The 24,178-nt window shown below is 39.9% G+C and overlaps 1 protein-coding gene across 1 annotated transcript in view; it reads left to right on the top strand.

Annotated features, from left to right (window-relative positions):
• pclob (piccolo presynaptic cytomatrix protein b) overlaps positions 1-24,178 on the top strand; it is a 131,107-nt gene that overhangs the window by 71,901 nt on the left and 35,028 nt on the right. Inside the window, exons 16-20 of the mRNA XM_077193650.1 lie at positions 5,943-6,413; positions 6,667-12,988; positions 13,316-15,045; positions 19,451-21,584; positions 23,919-23,945. Coding sequence (XP_077049765.1) covers positions 5,943-6,413; positions 6,667-12,988; positions 13,316-15,045; positions 19,451-21,584; positions 23,919-23,945 — 10,684 coding nt within the window. The remainder of the gene's footprint in view (positions 1-5,942; positions 6,414-6,666; positions 12,989-13,315; positions 15,046-19,450; positions 21,585-23,918; positions 23,946-24,178) is intronic.

Genomic DNA, 24,178 nt, shown 5'->3' with positions numbered 1-24,178 from the left:
TCCTTTGCTTAACGCTTACGACGAATGCTTTCCCTCACGGGCTGGGGAGCAATCATGGATGGTTGCTCGGTGCCCTTGGACGAGTCACCATCTAACCTTGCCCTTAATCACCTGGTGATGATGGCTCAGGATCTACATCCCAGGGCACCAGATTCAGACTCCACCCCGAGGTGTTGAAGCTCAAATGGAGTTGCAGACGTTGTTGTACTGCGTGTGTACATGGTTTCCCTGATTGTTCTACTCCCGGGAGTTCTAGATAACAGAGTTATGAAAGTGTGCGTTTGGCCTCTGAGGCGTTCCAACTCATAGACTCAGGTCTCTCAACTGAGGTTTTTGAGGCCACGATCACTCTAAAGCAGTAGCGTACCGTGGGGTTTCAGTCAGGGCCTTCAGTAACACACCCAATAACCAACATATTTTGTGAAACGATGATGTCATCACCCCACGTGTCGACTAGTCAGACACGCTAAATCAGTAGCCTAACATCAGCAACAACTGCGACTACATGCTTGTGTTCCTGCTTCAGAAGCTACTGAGCCTATTTTATTTCTTTATTTATTATTTAGGCCTACTTTAATGTATTTTTATTTTACTTCTTTATTTACATTTATTTCTTATGCTATGATGCTTGTATTTTGTCTGATTAAGACATTTCGTATTTTGTAGGGGATGGGCATTTCAAGCAAAAATAATATTCGACGATCGCTGGCAATAATTTGATTATTATTCAAAACCCTCTTCACATTCACAATACTGCGAAGGTGCACGAGTCAGCATCGTCACAGAAAACACTATTTATTAAGAAACAATTAAAATGTCTCCTTGTTATATTTGGAGTTTTGGTTCCTTGCCACTGTTGCCTTGGCTTTTGGCTTGCTTAGTTGGGGACATTTAATATTCAATAATATTATTGATCTGCCTTGCTTAAGGTGGACGTTGACTCAATTTTCTTTTAGAAACAAACTCTGTTATATTATTTTCATGTTATCACTGTGAAGCTGCTTTGATACAATCTGTATTGTAAAAAGCGCTATATAAATAAAGGTGACTTGACTTGACTTGACTTATATTTGACACATTCATAATTATTAGGCTACATTTGCCAGTTCTTTGTGGCAAGCTTTATGCGTCTTCTACTGATCTAATAACGTGACATCCCTATTTTGTACCGGGCCATTTATGGTTTTTCACATTGTTCAATAAAGTTCTTGGTAAAAACGAAAAGAAAAGAAGCTACTGTGCCTAATATTATTGTAAACAGCTTGTATTTATAATAAGTCCTCTTCTCTGTTTAACAAACGGCTCTTAGCCACCAATTACATTAAACTCATAGTTTAGCTAAGGACTTAGTTTAAAAGTGTTTATAACATGGATTTAAAAATAATATGAAACACACAACCATGAATGTTGAAAATATTTTTGTGCATTTATTTAAAATGATTAAAATGTATTTAAAACTGATTACAATATTTATATACATAAAAAATAATTCATACAACGTAACTTTTTTTATTAATAAGCTAGTAGATGAAAATGCTTGCATAGCGGCAAAACTTACTCTTACTCTTTTACAAAACATTTACAAAAACTTGGTCCCAACAGGGCCTTTAACGTCAACATGTTGAACAAGTCTGCTTGCTCCAGCATTAAACAGACAGATGTGAACGTGGTTCCTCACTGCACTTTGGTTCCTCATCCCGTTCCTCACTGCGCTTCCTGTGTGAAAGATACTGTGTGTGTGTCTGTGTGCGTGCGTGCATGCATGTGAGGAAGAGAGAACAGGGGGCAGCTGACAGCACTGCGAGAGTAACAAGCTCACTAACTCCCCTCACAGTGTTGTCAGCTGCACCCATAGACAGTAAAAGAAAGGCTGCACACCGTTCCTCGCTGCACTTCCTGTGTGAATGATAAATAACCTGTTCCGCTCAGTGCTAGCTGTTAGCCAGTCATAGCGGTCATAGTTGATAGTGAAGTGCCGCACAAAACCTTTTCTGGCCTTGGCCAGCCCATCCAGCTTAGGTGTAGATCTTCCTTTTTAAATGATCTCTTTCTTCTCTCCAAACATACGCCTTGAAAAAGGCAAACGAAGGAGATCGTCAACTGGACCGGTAAGAGGTGTGAAGGCAGCGGCCATAGCTCAGTTCACTGACATTGCTCACAACCCGCCAACATTTCAAACGGTTGATGACATTAGCGGGGGCTAGCGCCGACACATCACTGGGCCCTGAGGGCGTTCTGTCACTGCGCATCGAAATTTGATAGGCTAATGATACACGTCAGTCAAAGTTATGATCAAATGGGAAATGGCAGCTTCAATAGAAGGGTAGCTATACTTCTAGTGCTGGTCCACGGAGCTGTGATGCGTTTTGATGACCATATGGAAAATCCAGCTCAGCCTCACAAAAAATAACCATATTCTTTATGGAAATATAATCGTAAAAATTAAAAATATATATTTTAAATATTATATTATATTATATTATATTATATTTTAGATTCTGACAGGGCCAGCAGAGAAGGCCCTGATGGCCCTGACAGCCCACCTCTGCTCTAAAGCTCCCTGCACAGGAAACAAACCGGTTTCCTCCTCGGAGCATGGGAGCAGGAAGAGAATGGCAGCTTTGTAGCCTTGTATTAGGGGTGTGTGATGTGTTGGGCTGTTCCTTTACGCTCACACTTGTTGGGTTTACAACCTACAGTAGTTGGGCTTAAACGGTTTGTTCACCCAAAAATGAAAATTATGTCATTAATGACTCACCCTCATGTCGTCCCAAGCCCGTAAGACCTCCGTTCATCTTCGGAACACAGTTTAATATATTTTAGATTTAGTCCGAGAGTTTTCTGTCCCTCCAATGAAAATCTGTGTACGGTATACTGTCCTTGTCCAGAAAGGCAATAAAGACATCATCAAAGTAGTCCGCGTGACCTCAGTGGGTTAGTTAGAATTTTTTGAAGCATCGAAAATACATTTTGTTCCAAAAATTACAAAAACGATGACTTTATTCAGCATTGTATTCTCTTCCGGTTCTGTTGTCAATCCGCGTTCACGTATTTTGAGCTAAACAGTATCATCCACACTCTGGGGACAACAGAGACTTATTTTACATATTGTAGAAAGGGGTATTAATACCACCCCTTTAAATTTGCAAGGGCATAAAATGTATAATTCAAAGCTCTGTTCCAAAATCTAGTGAGCTGCCTAGCTGGCCTATTCTTCATACGTGACTGATTTGGAACACTCTTTAACCTTTCAGGGGATTTCAGTAGAGTTTGACATTAGCATGTTGCTAAGATTACAATTCAATAGCATAAAATTACATTCACTACTACAATACTGAATAAACTAGTCTATTATAATGATGATTAAATTATGCTTTAACTTATCATTTTCTTTATTTCATTTCTTTAAACTTTGTCCACAATCTTGGATTATTTTTTTCTTAATTTTCCTTAACTTTTATTATAAGGTTATCTCAATTATAATAGATTTTTATTTAATTCTCCTTTTTCACCTTAATTAATTTAGCTTCTGTATGAAGATGCAATGCTTTCGGAACGGTCTTCACTTTGAAAGCATGCCTAAGGTGCCTTAAAATGCTGTCTGCTCTCTAGGATTTGGTATAGAGCTAAAGGCTCAGGACAAACTGTTCCCCTAGAGGTATAAATCTTATCTGGTTTCCATGGTGACACTTAGTAATGACCCAGTCAGATCCTTATTCTTTAGTCAATTTTGATGTAATTCAGATGTTCTGAAGAGAAAGTTTGTCCTGATAAACCTCACTGACTTATCCTCTTTGTCTGTGATTACATATGTTTACCATCATCTGGCTGTGCCTAATTTCTTCTCCCTGGTACACAATGTTAAAACACACACCCAGAATACATCTGTCAGCTTTCTGTTGCAATCATTAATACAATGTCATTAGAGAGAGAGAGAGAGAGAGAGAGAGAGAGAGAGAGAGAGAGAGAGAGAGAGAGAGAGAGAGAGAGAGAGAGAGAGAGAGAGAGAGAGAGAGAGAGAGATTCATTCTCATTGTGTTTTTTTGTTTTGTTTTTTTGCAGGCTGAGTGGTTGTGTTTGAATTGTCAAACACAGAGAGCTATTGCTGGGCAGCTGGGATACATGGGGAAAATATCAGTATCTGACCCTGTATCCATAAAAGACAAGCCCACAGTCACACCCAAAACACAGCTCTCCGAGACTCTCAGAGAGAGAGAGAGAGAGAGAGAGAGAGAGAGAGATAGAGAGAGAGAGAGAGAGAGAGAGAGAGAGAGAGAGAGAGAGAGAGAGAGAGAGAGAGAGAGAGAGAGAGATGATACAAACAAAGACATTTAGTAGAACAGAATAGCTAAGTTGGGAGTTATGGCTTCAGTCTGGTCTGGAGTTAGTCTTGGGATTTGTTTTTCAATTTCTTTCCTTTGAAATGCATTTGCATACCCCCTTCTTTTAAATTATTTGATTTACAATGTAATTTCTAAGAAAATTACGTTTTTATAATCACAGCTTTGTGAATAAGCCTTTGAGTATGTCAAAAGAGACTGGGGGGGGGGGAATAAACCCTAATCTCCTGTTAGGACAGAGTATGTGTGTTTAAATCCTACTGTAGCACGCTCTAAGTGTGAACTTTTTTTCTCTCATCCCTTCTCTCTCTCACACACACACGGATGTAAACGTGTAATCATGGTTTCCTGTAGGAACAGAGACAGGTGTTTTACTGTGGCTCTTATTTGCAAGAATAATGAAAAGAGCCTTTGTAAAAATCGCTGAGGACAGTGTATTTATTGTTCATTTATTCTAAATGCAAAAAGATTGTTATTTATTCAAGCGTATTTCATTTATGATAGTGTGGTGCCACTTGAACAATAAGGGACATCCCAATATGTGGGGACACTGAATTTATATATATATATATATATATATATATATATATATTAGGGGTGTAACGGTTCACAAAATTCACGGTTCTGTTCGATACGATACAGTGGTGTCACGGTTCGGTTCGGTTCGATGCAATACAGCAAAAAGAAAAATGCCAGAGAAATTTCCTATTTATTAAAAGAAAAATTATTTTTTAGTTTTCCTACATCTTGAAACTTTTCGTTTTATAAATAGGGGTAATCTTTGAAGGATGAACAAATAATGTTTTGGTCATCACATGACCTAAGACCACATGACATAAAAATAACATTTAAATATGATAATATTAGAGTTTGAAGTGCTGGAAAAAGATGTGTGATGTACTTGAAAGCATTTTACTATTTCTGCCAAACTTGTTTACACTGAGTGTTACTACAGTAAATCCATGGTGAATGTTGCTGATCTGTGGACTTAAAACCTATAACTAGTTCATTCATGGAACAATGTTTCTCCTGGTTTCCACGTCAGGGCTGTTTGATCCGTTTATAACGGAGAAATTGTACTGCTTCTCACTAGACCTCGCAGCGATGTTATTACTTCCGTGGTGAATTCAAATGCTTTGTTTACTGGATCTCTCAGCGCTGTGTAACAGTGTCGCTTGATCAAGATCGGCTCGCGCTGCAGTGATGTTGATGGTCCGAACTGATAAACGATCCGTGAAGCACAAAATAATGAGTAGCGCGGTTTCGTTCCGCTTTCATTACGTTTGCCCTTTGATTTTGCGCGACGTTGTGATGGTGTATTTTGGTCAGCAGGAAAAATGGTCCAACGAATCGTTCGGTCCGTTCGAATGCATACCGAATACCGAACCGAAAGCCTCGTACCGAACGGTTCAATACGAATACATAGTTACACCCCTAATATATATATATATATATATATATATATATATATATATATATATGAGAGAGAGAGAGAGAGAGAGAGAGAGAGAGAGAGAGAGAGAGAGAGAGAGAGAGAGAGAGAGAGAGAGAGAGAGAGAGAGATTCATTCTCATTGTGTTTTTTTGTTTTGTTTTTTTGCAGGCTGAGTGGTTGTGTTTGAATTGTCAAACACAGAGAGCTATTGCTGGGCAGCTGGGATACATGGGGAAAATATCAGCATCTGACCCTGTATCCACAAAAGACAAGCCCACAGTCACACCCAAAACACAGCTCTCCAAGACTCCTGCACCTTCACAGGCACAGACTCTAAAATCCAAGACAAAAACATCTCCTGGAATGCAGGCAGAGGAGAAAACCACCTCTAGGCCTATTACTGTTTTAAAGTCAGCTGTGACCACTCCAGCAGTCCCTGCTCCTCTCTTTGTTGTTCCAACCACAGATATGCTGCAGACTGAGATGACAGTAGTGGTGGCACCAATACCAGCTGCAGAGTCTCAGAAACCTGTTATTACTTCTGCTGAGGTCACATTGAAAGAAACTGGCAAAGACAAAGTCCCAGACGAGACACAAGTTGATATAGGATCAATGTCTACACTTCCAGCAGTGCCAATGGTATAGTATTACATTCACATTATTGAGCAATAAAGAAGCTGTTGTTTTTTACCTTATTCAATGATTTATTTATATTATATTATATTATATTATATTATATTATATTATATTATATTATATTATATTATATTAAATAGTATTGTTTTTTGCATGAATAGAATGCATGTTTGTTTAAAGGAAACAACTACAGTAGTAATTTCATGTTTTTGGCGTTACAGATTTAATTTGATATTTTTTTCTTCATTATACGCAGGTTAAAGAGGATACATCCACTCATTCTGCAAAGAATGGACAACAAGAAGAGGCTGTAATACAAATGGATAGCAGTCTTTCAGAGATTTCTAACACCTTAAAAGCAGATATTAAAGAGCAACAAAGAAAGGATATCATGCCGGTTTCGATAGAATCATACAGCTCAGCTGAGGAAGAGCTTAAGGAGATACAGAGAGTCAGTGAAATGGCCATAAAAGAAACTGCTACAAAACTATTGCCTGTTAGAGCACATGATAGTGTGAAACAATACCATGAGGACAGCAGTGAGAGTGAACCCTCCCCTCAGATACAGAGAAGAAGAGTGATGCCTGCTTCTTCCAGCAGTGAGGACTACAAACTAGACAGTTCAAATTCTGGAGATGATGAAGAGTTCATAAGAAGACAACTTATGCATATGGGTGAAGATGAGAACTTACCATCTGATTATGAAAACCAAGTCAGAGAAGAGCAACAAACACAGCAGGAAACCAGTGAGGCCGAAAAATCTAATGATTCCATAAAGCATAAACATGCCCTAAAGAAACTTACTGTAGAACCTGAGGAGATTTCTGATATCAGCCTGTCTTCTCATTACCAAGAGGATCAAATTACCCAAGTCATCCCTGTTTCAGAAGCATTGGAAGAATCCATAATAAAAATAGATGAGTCAAATGACAATGAGAATATCACAACTACTGACACAGCTGTTGCCATTACACAAAAAAACCCTATTAGACAGACCACAGAGGATCATGAGAGTCTAATCGAAGACTTGTCCAAGGGTGATGGGTCTTCCAGTGTTCAGGTATCCAGCATTACGCCAGGAACAGCTTCTCCTACGTCTGTGTCCTCTATTGATGAAGATAGTGACAGTAGCCCAAGTGATAAAAAGGCAAGAGCAGAGAGTAAACAGCAAAGAAAGGCAAAACACAGACCACACGGCCAGGCTCTTCCCACTGTTGAGGACTCGTCTGAGGAAGATGAGTTACGTGAGGAGGGTGATCAACAGATGGAGCAGGAAGATGAACGTGATGATCAGCAGTACTTAAGAAAGGTCACAAAAAAATTAAAGACAGAAAGAGATGATCTGGGCATGCAAAGGAGACGTGATCATTTGACTAAAACTGATAAATTACAGCTGGTTGCAGGGATGGAGGAACACAAGTCCTCCTCCTCTGAATTTTCACCTAGTGTTGAATCTGAACCAGAGAATGCAGAATACAGAAGATTATCTTCTGAAAGGCATGATCCTGCAGAGAATCCATTAAAGAGTGCTGAAGAGGTATATGAGGAAATGATGCAGAAATGCACACCACCTGATATTGAACCATTATACGGAGGCATGTTAATAGAGGACTATGCTTACGAAACTTTAGTTGAGGAAAAAGACCAGGCTGCAACAGCTTTTGGTAAAGTCACCTATGAGCAAGATTTCAGAAAGATGTCTGAGCATGAGTCGGTCAGGATACTTATAACACCAGGAGAGGCTTATGAGGAAATAATGCATAAAAGGAACAAGATCTCGCAAGAAGAAGAGGAGGCTCAGCAAACGTATGCATCAAAGGTTGACACATCCTTGCCACTGTATGCCAGTGACACTTGTTATGTGACTATTTCTGGAAATGATGTGCTTACTTCAGATAAAAATGCAAAGCCACTTTTGCAAACAGAGGATGCCTATGAAGAGCTAATGAAAACACAAAAAGATGTTTTGACACCAGGAACAAGTCCAACACTATCAACTCCTGTGTCTCCCGTCTCACCTCTGACTGTGTCTGAGTCATCATATGATTCCCCCGAGGTGATACTCATCCCTTCGAGTGGGGAAGAAGACAACCTAACTGAACCTATTGAGTGCATTTTGGAGCCTTACATTACAGAGTCGAGATCTACTCAGGATGTATCTGTGTATAAAGCTTTATATCCTATTCCTGACTTAAAGATCACTCAGTGCTCCTCTGGTGAAGAGGAAGTTGAAGAGGAGGACAGTGTCACACAAGAAAAAATGTCATCTGAGCCAAGTGATATTTCTCAAAGTGAAGAGCAACCTCAAGCCCCAGAAGCGTCATTTGAGTCTGTTCCCATTTCTGTAATCTGTGATGTTCCTTCATCAAAAAATGTTATGGAGACAACAGCAATATCACCACTGTCTCCACCGAAATCCCTAGCAGTCTCATCCCCAGATTCAAATATAGAACTTTCAGCAGTACCGTCATCATCCACTCCAGTTTCTGACCAGACATCTACTCCAGCTAGCCCCAGTGTTGCTGATGTTTCTGCCCCAGTTGTAATTCACATGCCGGACTTTGTGTCAGAGCAAGCCACAACGTACGTTTCACTTGCAACTGCTCCTATACCAACTTCCAAACAGATTATTGGATCCCCTTCACCAGACATTCCAGCCTCACCACAAAATGCTGCCAATTCGACTGAAACTTCTAAAGTTCTTTTTGCAAAGCCAACACAAGGTCCAAAACCAAACCTGGCTCCAAAACCAACAGTTATATCAAAGTCTACACAGGAAACAGTCCCTACTCCAGATAGGGTTTCTTCCCATAAACTGGATCCAGCTCAAAAACCTTTGGCTGGTTCACTACATGAACCAACTTCAGTTGTTACATCAGCCTGTACAGACAAACAAACTGTTGCCCCAATGACTCATCCAAATTTAGAGCATGTGAAAACCCCTACAACTACTGTTGCTACACATATTGTTCAGTCTCAAGAAGCACCTTTAATAGAAACTTATGTTGTAGTTCAAATGCCAGATCGTCCTGTATTAGAGCATCTAGTTCTAGAACAAACGTCAGTTTCAGAGCCTACATTGCCATTCACTGCACTCAAGAATCAGATTCCTACAACTACCCCCATTGTTGCCCAAATGCCTGACCTGGTCAAATCTCCATCACAGTCAATCTCTGTGACTTGTCCAGTACCTTCTCAAACCTATGCCCCACTTCCAGCGACAGTTTCAGCACTGGATCAAGCACCTATTTCTGTTCCAACTTTGGTATCAGCCTCAATACCAGCAAATGCTCTCTCTACAGAGCAAACCAGCTCAGTTGTTGAACAAGTGGCCACACCACCATCTGCCTGTACCACTATACCTGCTTTAGCAAGAGGCACTCAGCCACCGGCCAGTGTTTCTATTCAAATTCCTATTCAGAGACCAGTGAAAACCAGATCAGACATGGCACCCACATTAGACCAAGCAGCCTCTATTTCACCTCCAACAGATCACAGAGAGCATATTGCTGAAAAGACAGTCTCTATTGTTTCTCCTACTATTACTGCAACTGTTGCTTTTGGAGCTTCAACCTCCCAACCAGTTCAATCTATACTGGCTGATATTCAGCCAAGGTTGACAGAAATACTGCAGAAAAATGTATCAGATGAAATTCCTTCACAACAATCAGTTTCACAAATCATTTATCCTGATGTACCGACACAGGAAGATCAAGTTGCTGTCAGAATGCCAAATCTTGAAAATATGGTGGGTAAAAAAACTATTGAAGATGCGAGAGGCAACCATGTTATTGTTACTTTTTCTCCTTTTACTTATCCAACCACAGTATCAAGTTTCATCACTGATGCAACAGTTCCACCTTCTATGACATCTGCAAAACCTCATGTGTATCAAGAAAGAACAGATAGACCAGTGATTTCATTTCCACCACCTCCCACAGTTTCTCCACCAGAATTGCCATATAGGACATTACCTAAGGCTGATTTTAACCAGCAAAAAACTGTTCCAACTCCCTCATCAGTTACAGTAATTCTACCTGAACCTCCAGCAAATATGGCCAACATGACTGTAATGACAGCTGTGACCCCAACACACAAATCACCACCCCCGGTTCCCCCCAGACCTGTCTGTATTCCCCCAGGCCTGGTATTTAGTCACAGATCAAGAGAGAGCGTAAAGCCACCAGTTAGCCCCGAACCAGTAGTTGTTCAAGCAGTTCGTGCTGCAACTTTGCCAAGAACAAGAGAACCTCCAAATGCATTGTCACTAAGTCTGGCTGCCCCTGTAGAGACCAAGCACAGTGCTTCATCACCAAAATCGCCCTTGTCACCCAGATTTGCTAAAACTCTTGAAACGTATGTGGTGATAACATTACCCTCAGAACCAGGATCACCTGTGGAGGGCATTACAACTCAAGCACATATGGGAAGATCATCACTGCCAAGTCCCAGGCAGCAGGTCCCATATGATGCTCCAGGAGTGTTTGCTGCAGCCGTAGTGGATGCACCCGTGTCATTAATTTCAGCACAAATTGTAGCAGCCCGACCAAATCCTATCTCAGCTTTAAATGCTGCAGCGCCCTGTGTGGTGATGGCACCTGACTTTGCTTCAGTCACAATGGAGACTCATTATATCACTCCAGCTGTAAATTCAACACAAAGTATTACAGCACCTTGTGTAACAGTTCCAGAGATGCCACTTTCTTCTGTACAAACATCAGTTTCAGTACCTCTTGTGGTGGCATCATCAGAAGTAGCACAAAGTACGAATATTGTTTCTCATGTCTCAATGGAGAATACAGTGCACTTCCCTTCTGTGAATATAACATCACATGATGCAGCACCAGTTGTAATGGAATCTGCTGCTATGATTTCAGCAGCACCTGTTGCAGTAGCAGCAGCTCCACCACCACCCATTGCCATGGAACCAACATCCTATCCAGCAATGATGTACACCACACCTCCCATGGGTTCTAATCTTCCCATGCCTTCAACTTCAGTGGTAAATGCATCAAAACCATCAGCAGATGTACCAGTAGCCTTAACCCCAGTGTCAGGAGTTTCTGCTGAGTCTGTTGCTCAGCATACAGTGAGTGATGTACGACAAGAACTTGAGATGAAACCAATACTAACAACATATACTGTACCAATAACAATAACCCAGATTCCAATCCCAGCTCAGAATGAAGACATTCTTGGTTTCGATATGGAAGAAGTACTAATAGTCTCGGCTTCAGAAAAAGCATTGACTGGCGTGGATCCCTCACCAGCTCCTATAAAACAGCCGGATCCCTCACCAGTTCCAATAAAACAGCTTCAAGAGCAGCAAACAGTTCATGAGCAAAAACAAGAAACTCAATTAGTGACTTCTGCAATAGCTATGCCACCATTACCAGTCACATTTACCCAATTTACTAAATCTATTGAGAGTCAAGAAATACATGGACAAGATAAAGTTATATCAAGCATGAGCCAAGTCTACTCTGCAATCTCAACAACTGAGCAGCATCCTGACACATTGCCTAATATTGTTACCCAAGTTGTCACAACTGAAGTGCAAAGAACAACTGTGTCAGTTGTCCAGGAGAGGATTCCTGTCAAACCAATACCTGAACCTGTGATTGCTACAGTCACAGTCCAGCCAGAAGTCCATTCTAAGCCCAAACAGAATGGAAAAATACACTACCCTGGTGATCTTATAGATCTCACTACTTTTAAAGTCAATGTTACAATGACTGATCAAGGGATGGATCTGACAGCCCCAGATTCAAGTAGGTCTTCCTTGTCAAGTGAATCAAGTGGACGACAGGCAACTGCTGTACAGCCAGAAATTGTGAATCTAAGTGCTGAAATAATCCCTACTACAACACTCTCTGTTGTTACTGATAGCATAACAATAGTCACAGCTACAATTGCCTACAACAATAACACAGTTGACAAGCCTCTTGACCTGGGAAATGCTGATTCAGGGCCACTTCCACTTACCGAATACAATCCATTTGAGCCACTTGCACAGATAGTGTACAGACCTGTGAATTCTCAACCTAAGCCAACAACCAGTGCAGAGATTCCTATTAATCTGTCATACAGAGCTGTTGCAAGCACATCTTTTCCTCTAATGCCTGTTACTGTAAATGCCACTGCTAGTATGCCCATGCATACAGAGCCTTCAGCAGTTGGACCTGTAGACCTAACCACTTCTAAGACAATGAAAACCATGGTTGCTTTGTCCTCATCTTCTGGAGTGATTACAACTGTTGTGGAAGATAATGGTACACCAGTTGATCTTACATCTGGAAGACGAACTGTTTGCTGTGATGTAATTTACAGGCTACCTTTCACAGGAAGCTGCAGAACACAGCCACCTGTGACCACACAACCAGACAATCAAATTGACTATCAAATGAATATTGCCACAACACCCGTCATTGAAGATCTCAGTACCATGAAGGCTTCGATATCAAACAGTAATTTCAAAGAAACTGGGATCTATGGGTATGAAAGGAAGAATGGATTCACCTATCAGAATGGGACATCTGAGGGGGCTATAGATTTGACATCAGCTAAAATGTCAACAGGTCAGTATTGCAGTGCACTTTTTTGTATATTAATGTTGAGAAATATAATTTTATTGGTCACGTCCCTTATTTTTCTGTTGTTTACTCTCTGAATGTCTTGATTTCATTCTTGTGTTTTTCTGTTCCTTTTTTAAAACAGATGCATGCATTTGCCTTCGTGTTGTCCCTCAGTGTTTTGGGTTTGCATCCTGCTAATCTGATGACACTGACAAGAAATGTGCATGCTCTTTGGCTTCCATTTTATAGTTAATTAATGCTGCATGATTCAGAGAAATTATCCATTTAGATGCTGATGCTGTTGCTATTTTTGTTTTCTTAACATAACAGAAGAGGCCTTAGACTTCTCAAAGAAAGGCACTTTGGAATTTACCGGGATCACCACTACTCCATATTCTCAAGGAACATTGTTTGGTGTTAATAGTTTGCTAAGATCAACAAATGGCATTGTTTACTCATCTGTTGCTGCACCCGTTCCCTCCACGTATGCAATTACTACCCAACCAGGTTCAATATTTAGCACAATGTACAATAGTTTGACCGTTCCAACGGAGCCATTTTCAGCTCTTCAAAATCAACCTGCTCCATATGGATTTGTAAACACCACAGTCACAGACCAATCAATATTCCCACCATCTGATATAGCAAATGATATCCTGCCTTCTGCATTAGCCAGTCTCCTTCCCTCATTGACTGCCTTCCCTGAGCTCTACTCAGATGCTACACTTGAGGCAATAGCAGCCTCCCTGGATACACTGGTATCACCAAATTTCCTTGATTTAGATGACAGCAAGAGCCAACAGTACAAGGCTGAACATGAGTTTTTACAATTAGAGAAGTTGAAGCAGCTATGTCTAGCTGAAGAGCTTGAATGGGAGAGGCACGAGATACAGCGTTACCGTGAACAAGAGCAGATCATTGTTCAGAAGGAGCTGGAGGAGCTTCAGAACATGAAGCAGCAACTTCTAATGCAGAAAGAAGAGGAACGCAAAGCCCATCTGATTCTTCAACAAGAAACCTTTGCACAGCAGCAACTTCAGTTAGAGCAAATCCATCGGTTACAGCAGCAACTCCAGCAACAACTAGAAGAGCAAAAGATACACCCATATGGGTTTAGGCCAAGTGAGGGTATTTCACCACCCATGAGCTCAGAAATTATTCTTGATTCAAAATATTCTGGGGGAGATAATGTGCAGTACTGGCCAGTGAAGGATGACAACTCAATGTCATCTGCAGTGTCCACCCATGACTCTAAATCAGGTCAAAACTGGCTAACAACTTCTGGGTCTTTTACACAGTATAGTTCAAACACTCCTGTATCAGTGAGTGCACAGACAAAGGACAAGTTGCAGTTATCCACAAACCTGCCAGATACAGCCAAGCAAGAGCAAAGTGTAGAGTTAAGTGGTAAGAAATTGGTTGAGAGTGGTGTTCAAACAGATGATGAAGATAGTGTTGAGAAGATTCCTTCTGGTAGAAGGAGACGAAGTAGGAGAAGCGTAGATAGCTGTGTGCAAACTGATGATGAAGATCAGGATGAGTGGGACATCCCCATTCGGAGCAGACGCAGGTCTCGTTCCAGTAGATATGTTGATGGAGAGAAGGGTAAAAGCTCCAAGGTTTCAAGTATTGCAATTCAGACTGTAGCAGAGATTTCGGTACAGACAGAGCATTCAGGGACAATTAGGAGATCCCCTGTTCGTGCTCAGGTGGACACAAAGGTAGATTTACACAGAGATGGTCAAACAGAAAGCGATTCAGATATTACATCAGACAGAGATAAAATATGTCAAACGCCGGCTGTGATAAGTGTTAGCACACACCTGACAGCTGATGACGTTGGAAGCTTGTTAGTTACCAAATCTCCAAAGGTATTATGCTCCCCAGTTTCACCAGTGTCCCCTGGGAAAAGCTCACAGAAGATGCTTACTGCTGATTCATCAAGGCTTCTCAGTAGTCCAAGATCACTAAGGGCCTCACAACGATCTCTGTCTGACCCCAAGTCATTCATTCCGACAACTGAGGACAGAATGATGTACCAGTACTCAGACACCCATTCAGTAAGTACTTCACTTTAAACTGATTCACTCTTAATGTACTGTATTTGTTTTAATTTGTCCGCTCCTAATCATTGCATTACATACCAAGTTACCATGCTGTATACTGTATACCCAGATAGCAAGCAATCATTGAAACAATCTTGAGTCAATGTTGATGCGTCAAAACTAATTGCATTGAATTAACGTTACAAAGTGATGTTGGTTCAATATCACTTTTGCACCCGCAATTAATGTTGAAAAAATGTTGACATTTCAACAAAAACATCAATGGTAATATTGTTGAATAAATGTTACACTGTGATTTATTCTACATCACTGATGTTGAATCAATAATGCAATTTAACAATAATAATCAATGGTAATGTCAATGAATCAACGTTACACTATGATTGATTCTACATCACCGATGTTGAATCAATATTGAAATTTAACAAAAAGGATCAATAATAATGTCAGTGAATCAATGTTACACTATGATGTTGATTCTACATCACTGCAGTTAAATCAGCATTGAAATTAACAAAAATAATCGTTTGTATTATTGTTTGATCCATAATGTGATATTGATTCTAAATCTCTTTTGTTGAAACATTGAAGATACAACTGAAATGTAATGTCAACATAAAACAATGTTGCCATCTGATGTACCACGCTAATGTTGAAACAACATTAATATTTCGACTACACTTCAATGGTACATAAACAAATTTCTGTCCATTTCAAAGTCCAAAAGTTTAGGTTTTAAAAATCTGGCTTACATCAAACTACTGGCTCTTTTCCTTTTGGTTCTCTGAAATCTGAAAAAGAAAGCATGATGTTACTTAAGAGCAAGTCAATTCATACATACATTCACATTAAGAATGTTAATATGTTAAACACAACATGATTTTTTTTTAATTGCTCACAAAATATTCTTACTATGAATATAGAATTGTTAATTTCTGTTTATTTCATCTTTTAAAAAAAAATCTATTAATGGTTCAATATCAAATGAAAGCACTATTGCAGGGGTGTCCAATCTCCAGCCCTAATTAAACACACCTCAACCAGCTAATCAAGGTCACAAAGGCGGGCATACACTGTGCAATTTCTGTGTGATTTCAGCAAGGTTACCAACTCATACTGTACGAGTAGATCGCAAATGATGTAACATTATTCCAAAGTTCACGATTTTTCTGCTCACACTTTACGGTCCGATCGTCGAGCTGCGACCTGGCTGCTCACACTATAGTTGTGAAATATGCGTGATAAACCCCCGTGCAGGGTTGCACAGACCATGGTATTATATATCCAGATATATTTTCAAAAGCATCAGCTATCGATATCAAGAGGATTTAAGATTTTAAATGTATGTATTAAATTATTATTATTATTATTATTATTATTATTAGGGAAGGCCTACTTTTATTATTAGGCTAAATTGATATTACTATAAATTTGCCCCCTCTATAATTTCATAGCTCATCACCGCATAACTGACATGCTGCGAGGATAAAAAAGATTATATAGATTAGCTTTCTCCTCATTGAAAAACATTTAGGTCTATTTTACAATGAATTATAGACCTATAATTAAAATTATTTACTGTCTTTTATGTCCAACCACTGCAATAATAATCAATGAAAATTAAGAGCAGCTTTATTTAAAAACAACTTGTTTAACATGAAATACTTCTCTTCTTATTTTTTCACTATGGGAAATAAGAGAAATATTAAGAAAATAAATTAAGACAGTTATATACCATTATATACTATTATCAGCATATGTTGAAGTAGCATTTATTTCTCGTTGTGTCTGAGAGAATATGCGCCGAAAGCACGGTCAGTTTTTACTTTTTCTTTCTGTAGTGAATAATTGACTGAGGTTTGAGACTTCTTCACTGGCATAACTCTCGCGCTAAGTTTGGACATTGCTTGTGTGATATCCACTGACTCGCCTTCATGATTTAAAACGGAAAAAATTCCAATATTGCGATGTGACATTTTTCTTTATCACCAATTGCCAAATGATGGACAGCAGTTCACATTTCCTGTGATAATAAAATTAAGTAAATATTAAATAAATGACTAAATAAAGTGAAAGTGAAAAGTGAAACAAGCTAATTAATGATAAAGTAAGCTAAATTAATAAAAGAGGGGCCAGTGTAAATGTACACGCTGATGGCTTGGAAGATGTTGGTAATACATCGGTTCTCTTACGAGAGGTTCTCTCGTATTGCGTAAGTTAGCTTACGCTACTGGAAAGATTCATCTTCTCGAGATATTGAAGCCAAAAAATTATCCTTAATTTTTGTATCCATTGTCAACGCAGTGCAGCAGCTAGCAGACCTAGAGCAGGCTGTCTAGCGTGCTCATAGGCTGCCCCGTGGGAACTGCAGCAGCCTACCACTGAGCCCGATGTGACGTCGCGCCTTCACATTGTCAAAGCCCGCCAGAATGGGCGTGGCTGAGCGTATATAAGCAGGGCTCGTAGTTTGAGATGTTTTGATTGAATGTTTGAGAAATGTTTGATTGGCACTCCATTCAGAGCGCAGGTCATTTCTCTATCGGCTCTGCCTTCATCCGATAATGAGAGCGACGTTAATCTCCTCTGCCCATTCAGGGCACTGAGGATTTACACTGCGCGCTCCGCCCCTTTCAGGCGCTGGGACTCATTGTGGATGCTTGGTGCGCACAGGGTTGACAAAGGGTTTCCGTAGCGTAAGCTAACTTACGCAATACGAGAGAACCTCTCGTAAGAGAACGTATCGGTTACCTAACGTAACCTCGGTTCTCTCTAGAAGAGGGAACGAGTATTGCGTAACCTGCCGTGCTTGCGCCACGAGCGCTTTTCGCTTCAGTCGATGAAAACCAGAGAATACAGCCTACGAGCCCTGCTTATATATGCTAAGCCACGCCCATTCTGGTGGGCTTTGACACTGTGAAGGCGCGGGCGCCCTTCATTGGACGTGACGTCACGTCGGGCTCAGTGTTAGGCTGCTGCAGTTCCCGCAAGGCAGCCTATGAGCACGCTAGACAGCCTGCTCTAGGTCTGCTAGCTGTTGCACTGCGTTGACAATGGATACAAAAATTAAGGATAATTTTTTGGCTTCAATATCTCGAGAAGATACTCGTTCCCTCTTCTAGAGAGAACCGAGGTTACGTTAGGTAACCGATACTTTTTATGTTAGATGTTGCAACACGAACTGGAGGTAATTGAGCAACAGTTGGCAAAATTGCATTTAGTTTGATAGCATTAGAACTTAAAGATCTCCTTCTTTTCATTTTCCTTCTTGCTGCATTAAAAATGAAATGGTGCAGTGAGGGGAAAAAACACTGAGTTCATAGCTCTGCTTCAACTGTGCGACCAAAATGTGGGAGAGGTTTATCACCTCTCAGATCCCCCTGTACACTACACGACAAATGATGCTTGACCAAGCCGAAAATCAGCCTGGCTCAAAAAAAGTGTCGCACAAGTCAGAATTTGACTCAAAATCGAACAAACTTTGCACAGTGTATCTCCAGCCTTAGGATCAATGAAAACTTCCAGGCAGTTGTGTTGGAGCTAAACTTTGCATGAAGAGGAATAACCACCTCTGAGCTATGGCAATTACTTTAAACTATATCTTTGTTCATTTTCAATTAAACTACATAGCATTCAAGTGACAAGTTTATCTTGAACAATAAAAGAGCTTAGGTTTATGCTTAGCCATTAAGCTTAGCCATGTCAGTTACATTCTCTTAAACACAAGCTGCCAGTTTCACAGACAAGGCTTAAGCCTAGTCCCAGACTAAAATGCATATTAGAGCTGTTTTAACTGAAAGCAACTTCCACTGGCATGTCTTAAAATATGTCAGTACTATTGTTTTATCTCGATATGCACAAAAGTTATGTTTTTTTTAACTATGTCAGGTGGTTCAACAAACAAGACTTCTGTATAGGATGCACCTGTGTTTTCTCTCTAATGAGGAAGCATCAATTAGACTACTGTGAAGTACACATGCAAAACCAAAATTTTTGGTTTTCCATTTTCAAACTACAATGGATGTTTTTCAACCATTTTTCAACAGACTTGCTAAAATCATCAAGCCTACAGTGGATTAGAGCAAATCGGGTAAAGCGGTTGAAAATAGCCATCATGCTTTGAAAACGCCCCACTGATTGGGGAACACCTACTAGTGTTCTGCAGAGATACATACCTGTATGATCTTGTGGTCATCAATTACAAATCACTGTTAGTTCAATGTCACTGTCTCCACCCATTTGTTCTTTCGGCTTTCATCCAAATGTCAATGCTGATCCAACACACTTTAAACATTGAAAACTCTACATTATATCAATGTCACCTTGCTATATGGGTTATCTTTGCCTATCATTTGCCTGTTTTTCTTTCTTTTTCTGTTGTTATTTTTTTTTTTATCTACAGAGCAAAGGTTCTCAGAGTGGTACACCAATTGGCACTCAGAAGAAAGTAAAACGCACACTACCTCATCCACCACCGGAAGAAGATACCATAATTGGCCTGTCTGAGTACACCACTGCTTCTGCCAGAAGGCGAATGTGCAGGAACACCACTATGGCACGGGCCAAAATCCTCCAAGACATAGACAAGGAGCTGGATTTAGTTGAACGTGAGTCCTCAAAACTTCGTAAGATACAGGCAGAACTTGATGAGGAGGAGAAAGAGATAGATGCTAAATTGAGATATCTGGAGATGGGTATAAATCGAAGGAAAGAGGCATTACTGAAAGAGAGAGAGAAGAGGGAGAGAGCCTACTTACAAGGAGTGGCAGAAGAGCGAGACTACATGTCAGATAGTGAGGTCAGCAACATCAGAGAGGCACGAGGTAATGGTCATGGACTAGAACGGCCACGGACTGCCCCACAGTCAGAGTTTAACCAGTTTATCCCACCACAGACTGAGGCTGAGTCCCAGTATGCACAACTTACAAGCCCATACTCCCATTATCAATATGCATCCCAAACAAGTCAGTATCCTCAGCAGAAGTTGTACCAGCAGCAGTCTCTTTACCATCAGCAGGTGTCCCCCTACCAATCCATCTACTCATCAGTGCCCTCACTCAATCAGCAGTCCCAGCAGACTGGCTATGACCATTCCTCACTCCTTCTGATGCAACAGAAACCCCGTCAGACTACTTTGTCTGACTTAGAGCCAAAGATTACGACAAACTATGAGGTTGTACGCAACCAGCCCCTCCTAATTGTCCCTACATCCACAGAGAGTGTCTATGGAGTTTCCCACCTCGGTGGTAAATACAGTAGCCTTGATCTGAGGATGGGCCTGGAAGAGAGAGCCAGCATGGCCAGCAGCCCCATGTCCAGCATATCAGCTGAGTCCTTCTATGCAGACCTCGATCATCACAATGCCAGGAACTATGTCCTGATTGATGACATCGGTGAACTCACAAAGAGCTCAGCGGGCCTAAGTTCAAGCTTCAGTATCGCAGATAAGGATATCAGCAAAGCGGACAGACTTCTCCGGACTGCTGATGTTCGTCGAACAGCTGATGTGGCAGACTTTCTTGCTCCTCTTCAGGCTGCTTCCCGACTGCATTCATATGATAAAGCTGACGAGGAGTCCATGGAGGAGCCATATGAATTGAAGATGTTGAAACAACAAATTAAGCAGGAATTCAGACGAGGTACAGATAGCCTTGAGCAGCTTACTGGTCTGCCTCACTACCTGCACTCTGACACTAGTTTTAGACATTTCCCTAAAGCTGAAAAATACAGCATTGGGAGACTAACTTTAGAAAAGCAGGCTGCCAAGCAACTGCCTGCCTCAGTTCTTTACCAAAAACAGTTAAAGAATAAAAAAGCTCTAATTGATCCTAAAATTAAGTTTTCACCTATTCAAGAGAGCAGGGACCTTGAACTAGACTACAGCAGCTTTTTGGCCTCAGCCAGCTCATCAGTTGGTGGACTGTCTGCCAGGGCAAGGCTCCTGCAGGATGAGATCACATTTGGTCTTAGGAAGAACCTAGCAGAGCAACATAAATATTTGGGTTCAGCTCTTAATCCTAACCTGGCTCAGTCACTCAACTTTGGCCAATCTCTCAACCTAGGATCTACTATAAGGTCTTCCCTCCACGATGATGGAACCTATCCCAGCGGCACTCGGTCAAGACCTTCCTCTAGGCCTTCATCTGTATATGGACTGGACCTATCTATCAAAAGAGACTTATCAAACTCCTCACTACGCCTGAAAACAGAGGGCGAGGGCATGGATTCACAGTTTGTATCTAGGGCTAAACCAACAAGTCTGCCAATTAGTCAGAGCAGGGGTCGGATTCCCATTGTTGCACAAAACTCTGAAGAAGAGAGTCCATTGAGTCCTGTTGGTCAGCCCATGGGCATGGCGAGAGCATCTGCAGGCCCACTCCCACCCATCTCAGCAGACTCAAGGGACCAGTTTGGCTCCAGTCACTCTCTTCCAGAAGTCCAACAGCACATGAGAGAGGAGTCCAGGACAAGTGGCTATGAACGAGACATTGCCTTTATAAAGGATGACCTTCAGGGGGCCATGTCAGATAGTGAAGGTAAATTTGTTATGAGATATGTTATCTTTAATCCCAGCTTCTGTTGATATGCATCTTTTGTATGGCTCTGAATGCATTATGTATATCTGTGTGCAAATTCAATTGTTAGTTTGTAAGTTTTCCTTTACGTTTTTCATCTTTTTTTAGATTTACTTTACAATTTGCAGGGTGTTGCATTTGCATGTCATACTCTTAAATTAAAACCTTCACCTTCATACTGTATATATACATAGTATTGATTTTTATGTATAAACGCATGCCTATTTGCATGCAAAAAGGAACTTCTTCCTTTCCCACTTTTGCTTTGTGATATACATATAAAAGGAGAAACAATTTTGGAGATCTTGAAAACTGTTAATTCAGCTATTTTAATTAATTATACTGTGCATTCATTGCCTTTTGTTATTTATCGCAGTCCTCAAGTTGATGAGGAAACTGCTCTGCTTTCTATCTATGGAGTTACAGCATCCTATATTTCTGTCAGAATCATTTAGTGACTGGTTATCTTAAGAGGGCACTATTTTTCTCTGTTTTAATTATATAAATATAATTTTGATGACCTTGTCATTTTTCATATTAGGGGGAAAAACTTCTAAATATAAATTTAAATTCTCCCTCTATATCTTTCCAGCAACTTTGGGATAGTGAACCATTTATTTTAATCATAATTAAACTTTTATCTTCTTTTTAAGACATTCTCAAATGTTAGATTCATGGGAGTACCTGGTTTAGATTATCTGGTTTTCATTAATCCAGAATATGTCAGGTTGCAGAAATGCAAGTGGCAAAATTAATGTAGTAACTGTATATCCTTCCCTTTTCTACCGCTGTGGACACTAATATAGACAAATGTGTGGTTTTGACAGGTGATGAGATAAAGTTGTAAATTAAATGAGGGTTAAAGGAAGTCTATCTGCTTATAACATGCATTAATTGGAGCTTAGTTTTTCATCACCTCCATATATACTACTTTTAACTCGCCTGTTTTGTTTTCTTATTTATGTCATGTAATGTCTGTCATGGGTGTGTTTCCAATTTTCATTCTCAATAAATTATTGCTATTACAGTTTTTTGCATGGCTTATAAATGTGAATTTAAAAACATCTTGCATGTTACATGAAGATTAATATATTTTCAGTAAATATACTATTCATTCTCTTTCTGTGTTTTTCGTATACTTTATGTTCTTTATACTGAAGTGAACATTAAGCAAGGATTGAAATTTAAAATCACCCAGGTATTGAATTGTTTTGAAGGTCTGTCTTATAGGCAATTTACACAAATGGTTTGGTTAATGAATATAATGTTTCATTCATTTTTTCTACCTGTAAAACACATTTTTAATCATTAAGCTGTCACGAGGGTCTCAATGCCAATAAGACAACATATTGAGAAACATTTTAAAATCCCCTGTGTTAAAATAAATTGTGATATTGTTTTGAACATCAAGCTGTTTGGAAGGTTTAACATAAGCCAGGTGTAAAGCTGGTATACACTGAGTGCAAATTGTGAATATATGTTGGTTTACAACACTAACTGCTCTGCTGGGTTGCACAGATGTGACCCCATGCTCTGTTGTGAGAGTATCAGAAATGGTTTGTGTTTCTGAAACAGCCTATTTAGCTTGCTTATGTTCACAGTCAACGGAACGTTCCAGGTTCAAACATTTTCAGTAGTCTCAGTTTGTACAAACAAGCAGAAATTATAAATAACTGCCTTTTTTAAGCCACCCATTTTGCTTTAAAATGTATTTTGTGTGGTAATTGCAAATATACTGTATATGCTGTCAATAGAGCTTAGTTAGTTTTGAACCTGGATCATCCCATTAAGACGTACTGCTGGTGTTACTAACCAAATAATTTGGTAACACTTTACAATAAGGTCATTTGTTAACATTAGTTAATGCATGAACTAACAATGAGCAATACATTTGTTACAGTTATTTCTTAATCTTTGTTAATGTTAGTTGATACAATTCCAGCTGTTCATGTTAGTTTTTAGTGCATTAACTAATGTTAGCAAATAAAAGTTTTAATTTAAATTATTAGTAAATGTTGAAATTAACATTAACTAAGTTTGATAAATGCTGTATAGTATTGTTAGTGTTAATTAAAATAGCTTTTAAAAGGCTCTCTAGAGTAAAATATAGATTACAATTGTGTGTTATTTAGATATTTTGGAAAATTAGATTATTGCATGTATTAGATATTTGAAATAGTACAAGTTATCCACCTGCACTGCAAATATAACAGTGTGTTTTTATTGGCACAGCATAGCTCTGTTTTAAGGCTAATTTTACTATGAATTCTCTGAAATACAATGTCTGCACTACAGCTGGAGGTCCTAGCTGGAATGTGAAAGGTGAGAACTGCTGTTCAGCAACCTTCAAAATATCATTAAGCATACACCTACTTTCATGCGTGCCATACTGTAGTCTTGAATGATGGGCATTTCTCAGTGGTGCACCTCAGACCCATCCTGGTGTTCATTATCACTGCACTTCCAAGGTCTCTCTTACATAGCCTGATCATATCAACCAGGGCACATACATGACTACATACACAAGTAAATAATGTGCATACCATAGCAGAAAT

The sequence above is a fragment of the Siphateles boraxobius genome, unplaced genomic scaffold (assembly GCF_051911475.1).
Source record: "Siphateles boraxobius isolate OS27281-9 unplaced genomic scaffold, OSU_SipBor_1 31, whole genome shotgun sequence".
Taxonomy (NCBI): Eukaryota; Metazoa; Chordata; class Actinopteri; order Cypriniformes; family Leuciscidae; genus Siphateles; species Siphateles boraxobius.
Note: the sequence above shows the minus strand (reverse complement) of the source record. Positions and strands in the feature narration are given on the sequence as shown.